Genomic DNA, 13510 nt, shown 5'->3' with positions numbered 1-13510 from the left:
CAGGCGTGTCAACCCACCCCCCCAGGCCCTCCAGGAGGCAGGTGGTGGCTTTGTGCTGTACAAGGCCACCGCCTTGTGGCGAGAAGGGAGCACTGCCGCCACCTCCCTGCATTTTCAACTTGGCCCACAGGGCATGCCTGCCGCCTAAAACATGAGGGCAGGGATCTTCACGTGTTCTGATGCATCTCACGAGCCTAGAACAGTACACGGCACCGAGCAGACACTTTATAAATACCTGTCACATAAACGAATTTCACTTCTTTATACAGTCCAGCTAATCCTTGGATAAAGAAAAAAACTCAGCTATTTTGATTGTATGTCTTATTCTTCTACAAGAGGATATATTGCTTTTGCAATTTTTTAAAAAAATCAGGGACAGAAGTAATACATATATAGTACATTAGACATGGTCTGGACATTACCTTACCCAGCCTCAGTATTAGAACGAGGAAGAGGCTTCCACCCAGCCTAGACTGTATTTCAACTGCTAAGCTTTAGCATTCAAAATGGAGAAATCTGAGTAAAAGGGTGGCCTAGACAGACTATCAGTGTATAGAAACAACCTAAATCACAGGCCATTTCAACATCTATATGTCTTCTGAAACTTAGAATCCTTTTTTGATAGCTTTAATAACATGAGAATGACTATCAACTTATTCACAGGAAGGGTACAGAGAGCCATACATGAAAAGCGGGGTGACTAAAACCCAGCTAAAGAAATATAAACTATAAAAAAAGGGATCGATTTCTCCTACCCTTTACCACCTGGCATGTTTATAATACATTATTAATTGTAATATTTAATAAATTATCAGATATTTCATATAATAAGAAAAAAGAAAGTATTTGTTTTTAATCAAAATAGCTCAGTAAAGAGTCTCAAATCCAAAATAAGGGCTTTTTAATAGCCACCAACTTTTACGTTCTTCTCACTAATAGTTTTAGAAAAGAACTTAGAATTAGCTACTGATGGAATCCATCTTTACGATGAGCTGAGATTTGGAGGGTATGTTTGTTTCCTAGATCTGCCATAACAAAGTACCACAAACTGGGTGGCTTAGAACAGAAATGTATTCTCTCATCATCCTGGAGGCTACAGTTTGAAATCAAGCTGTTGGCAAGGACACGCGCCCTCTGAGATCTGTGGATGAAGGATCCTTCCCGTCTCTTCCACCTTCTGGTGGCCCCAGACGTCCCTGGGCTTGCAGCAGTGTAACCCCAACCTGCCTCTGCCTTTGTCTGGCCTCCTCCCTGTCTCTTCACATTATCTTCCCTCCGTGTACTTCTGTCTCTGTGTCCAAATTTCCTCTTTTAAGAAGGGTACCAGTCATACTGGATTAGGGCCCACCCTAAAGACCTCATTTTAACTTAATCGGCCTGTCAAAAAACGTAAGTTGAAAAAGTGAAAAGATGAGAATATTCCGGGCTTCATTTAAACACACAAAAAAACCTCAGTTAAAGAGCTTAAATGCATTTCCAGCCAAACGACACTTTAATTAGCTGTCAAATTTTTAAAACAAACCAAAGGGAGTGGGGGAGGAGAGTTGGAACCAGAATATGGAAATAGAATTTTTTTTCCCTGCGCTGCCAAAAATCTGCTTCTTTTTCTAACGTAAAGGCCACTGGAGCACTCTCTCATAAGGGGAAGAAAACGTGTGACTAATAGGAATCTGTCCTATGCTGGCACCGCCAGTGTACTCGGCACTACCTTTTCACACCTCCACGTTGGAGCTCCTCAGTCTGCCCGTGAATTATCAAGGAAAAGGATCAGATCTTATCCTTTTTATATCCCCACATCACCTAGCAGAGCTTGACACATACCAGGCATACAGTGAATACCTACCTGATTGATTTTCAACTGAGTTCTATCTCAGAAAACTAAGATCAACCTTGCTGAACTCAAACGAATTCTGTTAAAGTTATTTCCCAAACCAAAGAGTCAGGGACTTCTGCTTTTCATTTACTGGCATAAAATGCAATGTTAACAACTGGGTGGTTGGTAGTGATCTGTCCAAGTAACATATGTCTCCACGCCTCCACCTTGGCTACCTTTCTGCTCCTCAGTCCACTAAACAGTAGTCCATCTTCTCCTTTCCCAGTCCCCTGCATTCTGGACACTCTCCACGCGCCCTTCAGATCCACTCTCCAACCTGCTCTGTCCCGAGAGGTAAAAGGTTGAATTCAACCTCCACAGCGACCGGCTCCCTTGCCTGCTGGATTCGGACAGCGGGTCCCCACAGGAAACAAGGACAGGAGGCAGGGTGGGACATCGACTTCCCCACTACATTACCCCTGCCAGGTTCAAGCAGCAGTGGTTTCCTCCTCCGAGCTGAGGCATGGTCCTGCCCAGCACCCACCCTCCTGCCAGTCTGGCCACTCGCTGGGGGGCCACGGCACCCCACTCTTCCAGGTTCTGGGCCTTCGCCTCCCTTGTGCTGGTTCCCCAAACCCTGCCCACCTTGGTCTGTCATCGCTTCATGATATGCTCTGTTTACCCCTTCTGTTTCCTGCCAGGAGCTGGACTTGATACACTCTGGTATTTATTATCTCATATGGGCCACAATAAACCTTTGGTCAAATTAAATAATATCTTCTTGGCACTCACTCTTTAATGATTATCCCACTCTCTAATGATTCTCTCTCTAGTTCATATTTCTTCTTTTTCCTTTTTTTTTTTTTTTTTGGTGGCTGCACCACGCAGCTTGTGAGATCTTAGTTCCCCAACCAGGGATCAAACCCACGTCCTCAGTAGTGAAAGCACGGAGTCCTAACCACTGGACTGCCAGGGAAGTCCCTAGTTCATATTTCTATGGGCCAGAATAATTCTTCTCTGAGTTGAAACAGAGGTCCCCCTCTCTTCTCATTAATATCAAACTCTTGGGCAATTAATCTCAAAACACCCCACAAATGCTTTAGAAATCACGTAGTGCAGCGCTTTTCAAACCCCACTGCTAAGACCCCAAGTGCCTCAGGGATGCTTATGGTTCTGTAAACATTTAATTAGTATTTCCATTTTACAATATGCTTTTCACTGTTTTATTTGGAAATAATTTCAAACTTACAAAATGTTGCGTGAATAAAAATAATACAACGAATACCCACATACCCTTTACCCACCCTTACGTACTGTTAACATTTCACACATTTGCTCATCATTTGGACCGTACACAAGCGTACACACAGTACATTTTTTCAGGCAGTTTAGAGTAAGTTACATATATCATGGTCCTTTACTTCTAAATACTTCAGTGAACATTTTCCAAGAATAGGGATAATGTCTTAGTTACCCAGTATACACAGTTGTCAACTTGAGAAAAATTAACATACCTTTACCTAATCTACCACGGACCTTAGAATTTTGTCAAATGATCTAAAATGGCCCTTTACAGCATTTTCTTCCTTCAAGGTACAGCATCTAGTCTAGGATCAGGTATTGCATTTAACTGTCATGTATCTTCAGTCTCCATTAATTTGGAACATCTCCATAGCCTGTCCTTTCTGTATGACACCACAATACATTTTTAACAATTTAAAAATCATAACAACATACATGGAAGAACCATTTCCAGCCAGCATGGTGATGCAGCAGATCCATCTTCGCCCCCCCCCCCCACCAAGAATAAGTAGGAAAGCAGAATTTGAACAAACCAGAAAAAAGTTGTTTCGAAGTATCTGAGAGTTCCCAAATCATGTAGGCCTTGAGAGCCGAGACCTAGCGAAGAGGGAAAGGCACTGAAGTGAGCAAGCCCAACCTTCCAGCCCACTCTTCCCCAAGGCATCTGCATATTCAAAAGCAGCACAGGCAAAGAGGCAGCAAAGCTAAGCAGAGCATCTCGCCACAGAGTACAGAGCTACCAGGCAGCCGAGACCTGGGCCAGGCCATGACCCTGGAGGAGACGGAAGCGCAGGGGAAGCGCAGAGGGGCTGCAGAGGGAGGCGGGCGGGCGGTGAGTGCAGAGAGGCCAGGAGGTCAGGCAGAGCTGTCATCAACCTCATGGCGCAGGAGAGGTCAGAACGGAAGGTCAGGGCACTTCCCTGGTGCTCCAGCGGGTAAGACTCTGCGCTCCCAGGGCAGGGGGCCTGGGTTTGATCCGTGGTCGGGGAACTAGATCCCACACGATGCTGCAACTGAGAGTACGCATACTGCAACTAAGACCTGGTGCAGCCAAATAAATAAATAAATATTTTTTAAAAAGAGAAAAGAACTGAAGGTCAGGCAGGGCCCACCTAGATGGAAGGACTCTGGGAAATGACTCAAGCTCTCAGTTAAAGAGCTAAAACCCTAAGAGCTAAAGAAGAGCTGAAGAGCTAAAACCTTAAGACGGAGAATGAACTAGAAACAAGCCAGCTGGAACTAAGACTGAAACCAGGCGTGAACCAGCTCAGTGCCTAACTGGATTCAGGTGAACTACTCTGACTCCATTCTAACTGAGTGAGAGAAGCCAGGGGGAAAAAGTCCTTTGCTGGAGAAAAATATCAACATCCAGAGCTTCTACACACTTCATTTTTTAAAATCCATAAATCAGTAAAAAAAAAAAAAAAATTACCAGAACTACCAACAGGAAAAACAGACAATACAAGCAGATCAACAGGTGGTCCAGACAATGGATTTATCAGACTCAGACTTTGAAATAACTGTGACCAATATGTTCCAGAATAGACAACAAGAGAGTTTCATCAGGGAGCCAGAATAAACAATAACCTAGCAGAAAATCAACACAAACACTAATAAATACTAGTATTTAAAAATAATTTTAAAATAAATAACAGAGCTAAGAAAGAATTGAGAATCAGACCCACATAAAACTACCTACTATGACAAAAGACACTGTAGTACGGGAGGGGAAGACTGCCTTTTCAATAAATGGCACTGGGTCAGTTGGCCACAGATGGCTAGTGGCTATTTTTAAAACAGACGTAGACAGCATAGATCATACAACACCTTCATCACCACAGAAGGTTCTACTGGACTATGCTCACAGAGGTAAGGTGCTGCTGTACAGATTTCAAATTACAGAAAGTAACTTTTTTTCTCTGCTAAAAACCTAGTCAAATATCTCTCCAGTATATCATGGCTGCACTTCTTTGTATTCATTGCTGATAGGCACTCTACTAACATTTAAATATATTTATTTAAACAAATAAATTTTTTAAGTTAAAACTAATGTTGCAAATTTTAAAATGTCAGTAATGCCGCTGTAGTTTATGTTTGGTGTCAACACGTAAAATTAAATAATTCCAATGCCTCTGAGACTCTGAGTGAATATCTGACAGACTGCCACTAAGGCGGCAAGTTGTTTTTAAATTATATCATTTAACATCTCAAATGCAACATAGTTCATTTGGAAAGTGTCTTCTATAAGACAATGAAAATTTAAACAGGCTGAGTGGCTTTTCCATCATCTCTCTCCAAAATGAACACCTACCAACCAAGAAAGGCAAGAAATTCTTAGACTTGGTGACTTAATTGTGAAACAAAAATATCTGACCCCTCTGATTTCAAGCTTCAAGATCAGTTTAATTGAAAACTGTCCTCATGTTACAAGGTGAGCTGTTTAAAACATTTCTCATTTGCAATTCCTTATCTCTGGGATTTGTCTTTTTCTTGCTACTTAACAACCACAATTAAAAATAGAAACTGGACAGTGAGGATGGTACTGCAACTGTCTTCCAAAATGTCTAATGTTAAATTTTTGTTTTCATCAAAACACCTTCATTGGGGACTTCCCTGGTGGCACAGTGGCTAAGAATCGGCCTGCCAATGCAGGGGACACAGGTTCAAGCCCTGGTCCAGGAAGATCCCACATGCCGCAGAGCAACTAAGCCCGTGCGCCACAATTACTGAGTCTGTGCTCTGCAGCCCGTGAGCTACAACTACTGAGCCCACGTGCCACAACTACTGAAGCCCGCATGCCTAGAGCCCGTGCTCCGCAACAAGAGAAGCCACCGCAATTCAAAGCCTGCACACCGCAATGAAGGGTGGCCCCCCTCGCCGCAACTAGAGAGCCTGCATGCAGCAACAAAGACCCAGCACAGCCAAAAATAAATAAATAAATTCTAAAAAAAACCTTCATTGTACCCACTGATTTTAAAAGTAAATGTTATAAAACTGAATTTTTAAAATAATTATGCAGGAAATACAACTTTCATTTATTTTACATATTGAACAACCATATACTATATAAAATTTTATTTTTTTTTAAAAAGCAGGATTCTCCCAGTTTAAAACAAATTCGTGCCATGCGCTGATGTAGTAATAACTCTTTCACTGCTGGAAGAATGTGCACCAGAAGGGATGACAGAAAAGGGGGGTGAGCTAACTTTTACTGAGTACAGTTGAGCCCTGAACAACCCGGGAGTTATGAGTGCTGATCCCACCCCACCCCCCAAAGTACAGCTCTGCAGTCAGCCCTCCATACCCGCCGCGAGGAGGGCTGGGCAGCGCTGCGCATCACGGGGACCCGTTTACTACGCGAGTGTCCAGGGCCCCTCCACCTGAGGACGTCCTCGTCCTCTCCGTGGAGGGCGCCCCAGCCCCGCCTGTACCAAGCACGTGCCAAAGGGGAGCTCACTGCAAAGCCTGATGCCTCCAGTGAGGCAAGCGCAGCTGTCCTCGTTCTAGACAGGGAAGGAGAGGAGACGGCCCACAGCAGCAGGCACAGACCACTCCTACATCCCCGTATCCCCCGGCTGAGCTCTGCGCCCACCTACGGAGCCTAACCAGACCAACCATTTCTTCTCACGTCCTGTCCACTCCATCCATGCAGCCACAGTCCACACTCTAACGTCAAGTCCAGACCTTCCTTGATGAGCACCTTACTGTTAATTTTTCTTCGCCTTCCAACCAAGTCCTCAACCTATCCTAACTCAGATGCAAAAATCATTCCCCTGAAAATGTCATTTTAATCACTATTTTGAAGTCATTTCCATGTGCTAATTTCCAACTGCCTCTCCTTTCAAATTTAAAACACTAATACGTGATTACTCTGTCTTCCTTAAACTGCTCACGTGTACTGACACCGGCTATACCCCAACCTCTGCTCCACGTTAAGCAGAAAAACTAGCTTATTAACCCGCAACCAATCCTGCTCACTCCCATTTGTGACTTTCATACATGCCTTACCCTAGCCTAAAACATCTTCCCATTTCCCCTCTAATAAGTCATGCCTCTGCCCTCAAAGTTCATCTATTCCCCAAGGATTCTCAGGCAACACCCTTGTAGGATTATTCCGAACTCCACCGCCTACTGCCCAGTTTCCCAAAGGAAACTAAGTTACCGTGCTAGAGGCAGAATTAAGTCCCATTCACGACCTGACACCCATCACACCGTCCTAAGTCCTCTGGTTGGCTTGTACAGCCTGAGCCCATCCAAACCATCCCAAGATGCACACCTATTCTCCTAAAGAAACTTGCCCTAAACTCAGGTGTATGGCTTCCCTCTCCTTCCTCCCTGCCTGCATCCACTCCTACGTTGCCCTTTCTCATTGCTTAAGACAGGAGGCACACAGCAACTCTTACTGGTCAAAGCCAAGAACTGTCCTGGACCACAGGCCAGTGAGAGGGTGGATGAACCCACATGTCAAACAGCTCTGGCTGCCACCGTGTGATTCTTGGACTGACTCTAGGGACCCATTTTCAAAGCGATGGCTCATAGGATCCCTCTGGGGAGACAGGCCCTTGGGAAGGCCAAGGAAGGGCCATCAGACCTAGTCCTCACAAAGAGATAAAGGGGCGGGGGGGTGATTTTTGTTTTCTTTCATGTCACCTGAGTGATAAGAATTCAAGAGCCAAGGAATTCCCTGGCGGTCCAGTGGTTAGGACTCCGCGCTTACACTGCCGAGGGCCTAGGTTCGATCCCTGGTCTGGGAACTAAGATCCCACAAGCTGCGCAGTGCAGCCAGAAAAAGAAAAAAAAAAGAATTCAAGAGCCAAAATTAAGTGAAAGATGCCTCTTAGGAGGCCATCTTCTAGGCCAGGCCTCAGACCAGAGAAGCAGAAGTCTTCAAGGGCCAGCTCGTGTTCAAGGTTCACAGTGAAGCCTACCACAAGCACTCCGGTCCACTTCGACCCTCCCTTCCTATACACTCAGTGACCTGCAGCACACACTAGCCTCACGAGATACCACTGCAATTTTAAAAAAAGAGCATGCAGGAACGGGAGGCTGGGTGGTCCCTTAGGACCAAATACTCAGCCAGGCACAGAGAATGTAACGGGAGACCCTGCCCTTCCACCAATTTATACTGTAAGATGGGACTAAAACCATTCTGTCTGAAGGAAAAGTACAGGATGCTATGACAACATCCAACAGGAAGACAAATCTTGTCTAGGCAGTCAGATAAGGAAATGAGTCTGGGCCAGAGGCTAAGTCCAATAATACAAATCCTTTCAAGCCATGGTACAGTTTTAAGGTTTGGGGTGGTAGGGGGTTTGGGTCAGGGTTGTGTTTGTTTTTTGGTATTTATCCTAAGAGCAAAGAGAAGCCACTGAAAACTGACTTAAGCAGGGGAATGACATAATCAGACTGAACTGTTAACAATTACTAAGGCTACAGTATACAAAGTGGACTGGCGAGTGGCAATGAGGTAATGCCATCAGGAGCAGAGATTCAGGCAAAATGACAGGGGCCTGGACTCGGTGGAGGCAGTGGCGATGGAGGTGGCTGATGAATTCTGGATGCATCCATGAGGGGAAACGTACAGGACTTACGGGGAGACAGGCCGGGGCTGGAAGGGGAGAGAACAGTGAGAGGAGAGGTGGGCAACGAGGAGGATCCCAGGTCTCTGTCTGGATGGTGGTGCCCTGGGGAGGCTGGGAAAGCTTGGTGTCCAGTGGGGCAGGGGCGGGATAGCATGAGTCAGATGTGAGAAAGTAAAATTAGCCTGCTCTGAGAAAGTGAAAATCTGTCCTGCAATTTGCTAGGCTGGGATAACAGACACAGAAAGCTGGCTGCCAAGTTAACAGGAAACAACACTTCCAACGACACACTGCAAGAGTAAAGTGCCATGATGAACCCTTCTTTCAGTGGCTACCGATTTCTTGTTCAGAGAAAGTTTACTCTTTAAAATCCTAGACTATCAGAAATTGTGCTGTTTGGAATTATACTAGTAAGAAGGAGGAAACGTGCACTCTCGCCTGCGGGGTCACAGTCCCCGTGACACAGAGCAGGGCCTTGACAGCCAGCTAGCTGCAGAGCTTCAAATAAAGGATTTCTAGACCTGATGTGCCACCAGCTACCTAAATTTTGCAGTTTTCAAGGAAGCAGGACCTGAGGCCACTGCAGTGAGACCTGATGCTGACCCCTTCACACACAGACCTACTCCGCTTGGAGCCCGTGAAATCGCAGCTCCATCTGCACTCCATGTAAACCCGGCCCTGCCGCAAATCCTACAGCAACTCTGTCCTTTCCTTTGTTGGCAGGATGCCCACAGTCCCTCTGGGTGTGGTCTCCCTCGTTGCAACGAGCCAATAATCTGCCCTTGTCAGAATACAGGTCCTTCCTGATGGCTGCAGGCTGATAACCCTAAGACACACACTTAGAACTTGAAATGAATGTGAAACAAGCGAGAAGAAACGCCAAGTAGGAGTTAGATACAGGGCCCTGAGCCTGGAGAAGAAGTCAGGCTAGAGAAAAACCTATGAGACACTGCCATCAAGATGGCAACTAAAGCTATGTGTGTGCAGAGGTTGCCCACGGAGAGGCCACGGAGTGAGGAGAGAAGGGGGCCTAGGCCTGAGCCTCGAGCACCTCCACGAGCTGAAAGGCTGCCGCAAAGAAGGCTGACTCAGCAAAGCAGACCGAGAAGATCAATGGAAAAGAGGTGATGGTGTGGCTGGGGAAGACCAGGGACTGTGAGGCAAGATCTCCTAAAGCCTAACTTTGATCAAGTCGCCATGGATTCATCTGTGGGCCTCGTTTTTGCAACCACCAGCCTGATTCTGACAGAGGACTCATCTCCAAAAATTGACTTCTGCTCACCAGCTCATGAGAAGACCCTGATGTATTTTTCAGAATGCCAGTTTATTAATTTTCAGTGAGAAATACAACTACCCAGCAGGCTGACATACTCAGCTGCTGACCAGCACTTTCCTTCCCTAAATGAGCACGAGATCAGGACTAAGAAAATTAAGAAGACAATCACCTGGAGCTGTGGTAACCAGTGACAGAGAGCATACCTGGCAGCGTCCCCGCGGGAAGCAAGGGAACCCCGGTGTGGACTTTCTGGAAAGGACTACTTACAGAGGGGAGAGCAGGGGTCAGAGACCCAAAAGGGATGGCAAGGCACCCAGGGACTAGCAGCAGCCCTCCGGCTGAAAGAATGAGGGGGGGAAACAGTGCTCCTGGAGCCCAGTGAGAGCTGGGAGCGACTCCCAGGGGCGAGTCACAGCTGCGGGGGAAGCGGGAGGCAGCGCCCCAAACCCCTTCTGCCCGCGGACGCCTTCTCTCGGTGAGCACCACGGGCAGCCAGCAAGGAGGCAAGAGGCACGCAGCCTGCGGAGCCCACCTCCCAGAGCACACCGCAGGCCGAGAGCGCGTCTGAGGACTCCGAAGAGAGAACAAACAGGCAGGGAGCCATGGCAACCATGAGCATTCTCCCCTCTAACTGGATATGGCTGCCCCCTTGACCAGGTACCTTTCCACAAACCAGAAACTTGTACTGTTGAGTCCAGATACCTCCTGCCTGGACTAGCGCTAAAGACATGACCTGGGCCTCCTAGATACACCTCTTCTAGAGGCTAAGCAGTGATGGCAAACAATCAAACACAACGGTAAGTTAGCCTTAACCACTGAAGGCTCATCTGATAGTAACTCGGCCTCCGTCAGGCAAGTACTGAATCAACCCGAACCAGCTCCAGGAACTTCAGCAGGGCTCCTAGATTGATAGCTGACACAATGGCTAAGCTCAAATCTCAGAATCTGAATGGACAAGTCCTAGCAACTTAAATCAGGGCTAAAACTGACCCGTTCCTCCATCGAGAGAACTATCTCTACAGACACATCTGACCCCCTGCAAGGTTGCTGCATGGCAAGATCCTTAAGTTACACAAAAAAGACTTAATTTTTGGAACAGAGCTTTTAAATGATAAAGCATAAAATTCTTCCGCCAAAGATGAAAGGGGGAGAAAGGAGAGATGGCAGCAGATACTCAGAAAGTTGGCAGCCCTTTCCTCCAACGCAAACGCGCCCACAGCCAAGTTGCTCACCGTGGGCGCCTCCCTCCCTTGTGCCTTATCAGACGCTCGCAAACATAATTACAAAGACTATACCAGTACCTTAAAGTTCATTGATAGCCACTTCACAGCTACGGAAGGCAAACCTGCTGAAACAACCTGCTGTGGCCATCAGGCACTGCTAAAGATGAAGTAACACTCACTTCTTTCTACAATCTTTAATTTCTGGAAGCTTTCCAGCACTTCCCCGTTTAGTATTCTGGGTAAGAGGTCCCGTATTTGCATCACTTCAGTTGTCAGTCGTTCCAGGTCCTTCTTTCTGACTTTAACAAATTCTTCTTTAGTTGCCATTTGCTAAAAGAACAAGCACACCTTAAGATTACTACACTTGTCCTCAGATGACTAAAACCAGCAGCCCAAGTGGGCTTGCCTCCTTCTCTTTAACACCTCCTGGGTTCACAGTGGTTTCAAAAGCACGTCTTCACCTAACGTGCCCTCCACTACGTACATTACAGCTAGAGCTGTGAAGCCCCAGCCTTCAAAGGGCGAGCCAGTTTTTCCAAGCGCAAACGAGGCCCCACTGCTGAAAGCCCAGGGAAACGCCAGCAACTTTTTCTTAACGCTCCGCCAGCGCCACGCTAATCACAAGTTAAATGAATTTGACTGGGTTCCTCCTGGGTGTGCCAAGCCCCTTGCTGGCCAGCGCGCTTCGTGTTGACCACAGCCCTCAAGGCTGTCCCGCTGGGAAACGGGGGCACAGGCAGACTCTCAGGAACCCCAGGATCAGGGGACACCAGCGGGATCTGAACCCGGATGCGGCTCCAAAGTCCATCCCCCAGCTCGGGCACCACCACGTGCGGCGGCTGTGACAGCCCGGCAACCGTGAGGCCGAACAAGCCCGACCCGGCGACAGGGCCTCGCAGGCGGGGACACAGGAGGCACAGGAGCACGCCCACCGCCCACCGCTCAGCCTCTCAGACCCGCACGCGCGGTTTCCGGGGCTGGGGTCGCCGCCCCCCATCCCCGGCCCAGGCCATGCTGTCCGCAGACGACGCCCAGGGCCCCCCCCGGGCACACTGGGCAAGGCCCAGGCGGGCTGCGGTGTGGCTCAGAGTGGGGGAGTGGAGGGCGCCACAGCCCGGGCCCGCGGACGGCGGGCGGCCGGGGCGCCCACACTGACCCGGCAGGTCTCCTCAGCGCCGCTCACCTCCCCCATGGCCGCCACAGCCTCGGCTCCGTGCGCCTGCGCGGCAGCGCGCCCTCTGACCCCCACGCCAGAAAGCGCGAGAACACGTCCACGCCGAGAGTCGGGCACGCAGAGCCGGGAGGCTCAGGCCTCGCAGAGTTTGGGCAGCCTTCTCGACGGGAAACCCGGGTGCTCGGTCGGCAAGATCCCGCGTTGGCTCTTCTGGCTTAGCCAGGATTGTAAACTTGTTAACTGCAAAGTAGAAGGACAGTGAGACCCACGTGTAAGTGTCCTGTGAAATAAACCGAATCAGGCCTCTCCTGTTTGGCGGGGGATGTCAGACCAAGGGGCGATGCGTTCAAGGGAACCAGCGGCCGGCAGCCCGGCACCTGCGCTCAGCCCAAGCTCCATGAGCAAAGGCCCAGGCTTTCCGACCACAGGCTGCTCAGGAGGTCTGCCCCGGCAGGGGGCCTTTGTGCAGCCGGCTGCTACGTAACTGAGACGACCACCATGAACTGGGAGACATCACCCAGTCCATTGCCCTGTCCCTACACGCCCACAGAGTTCGCAAAACAAGGTGCAGCCTGTGCGTTCAAAGGTACCGGTTCCCGCACAACTAGGACTTCGTTTGTCTGAAGCCGGCCGCGAGCCGACACCGCCGAGTCCCTGGCGTGCGTGCCCTCCAGGCCCGCGGGCGGACCGACAAGCTCACGCTCCCAATCCTCGCGGCAGGGACACGGGCATTGGCGGTCGCCGGTCGGAGAGGTGAAGCCCGGCCGCCGCTAGGGCGGCCGGAGAGAGAGCTGCCCGCAACATCCCGCCACAATCCCCAAGGGCGGCCTCTGTCCCCCGCCTCCACACCGCCCAGGCGGCCCGAGGAGTCCAATGTGATTAAAGACTCGGTGCCGCGTATCCCGGGGAACAGCTGCCGATCGGATGGGGACTTCGTGGAGTGGGCGCAAAAATGCTAGATGACATAACACTGGCCATCCGTCTCTTCCTGGCCAACACCCAACGCCGGCTAACCTCGCAGTCAACGGCCCCGAACTTTGGCGACCGAGAGACTGCGGAGCCGGGCAGGCGCGACGCGAACCTGAGCTGCGGGAGCCCGCCCGCTGCCCAGGCAGCCGCGCTTGCTCCCAGAACGCGCTGCGA

At 49.1% G+C, this 13510-nt stretch overlaps 1 protein-coding gene across 6 annotated transcripts in view; it reads right to left on the bottom strand.

The window, feature by feature from the left end:
- HSF2BP (heat shock transcription factor 2 binding protein) overlaps positions 1-13483 on the bottom strand; it is an 87125-nt gene extending 73642 nt beyond the window's left edge. The window contains exons 1-3 of one of the 6 annotated variants that reach the window (XM_060099703.1): positions 13449-13483; positions 12377-12607; positions 11373-11523 (exon numbers count right to left, since the gene is read on the bottom strand). In XM_060099703.1, the coding sequence (XP_059955686.1) occupies positions 11373-11523; positions 12377-12385 (160 nt within the window). In that variant the 5' untranslated portion in view covers positions 12386-12607; positions 13449-13483. Of the gene's footprint in view, positions 1-11372; positions 11524-12376; positions 13043-13381 lie in introns of those variants that run through there. The other 5 variants (XM_060099701.1, XM_060099707.1, XM_060099705.1 and 2 more) reach the window with 5 other exon arrangements.
- Positions 13484-13510: the final 27 nt, after the last annotated feature.

Source organism: Mesoplodon densirostris, chromosome 5 (genome assembly GCF_025265405.1).
Source record: "Mesoplodon densirostris isolate mMesDen1 chromosome 5, mMesDen1 primary haplotype, whole genome shotgun sequence".
NCBI classification, from domain to species: domain Eukaryota; kingdom Metazoa; phylum Chordata; class Mammalia; order Artiodactyla; family Ziphiidae; genus Mesoplodon; species Mesoplodon densirostris.
This window is presented reverse-complemented; position numbering and strand designations above follow the sequence as displayed.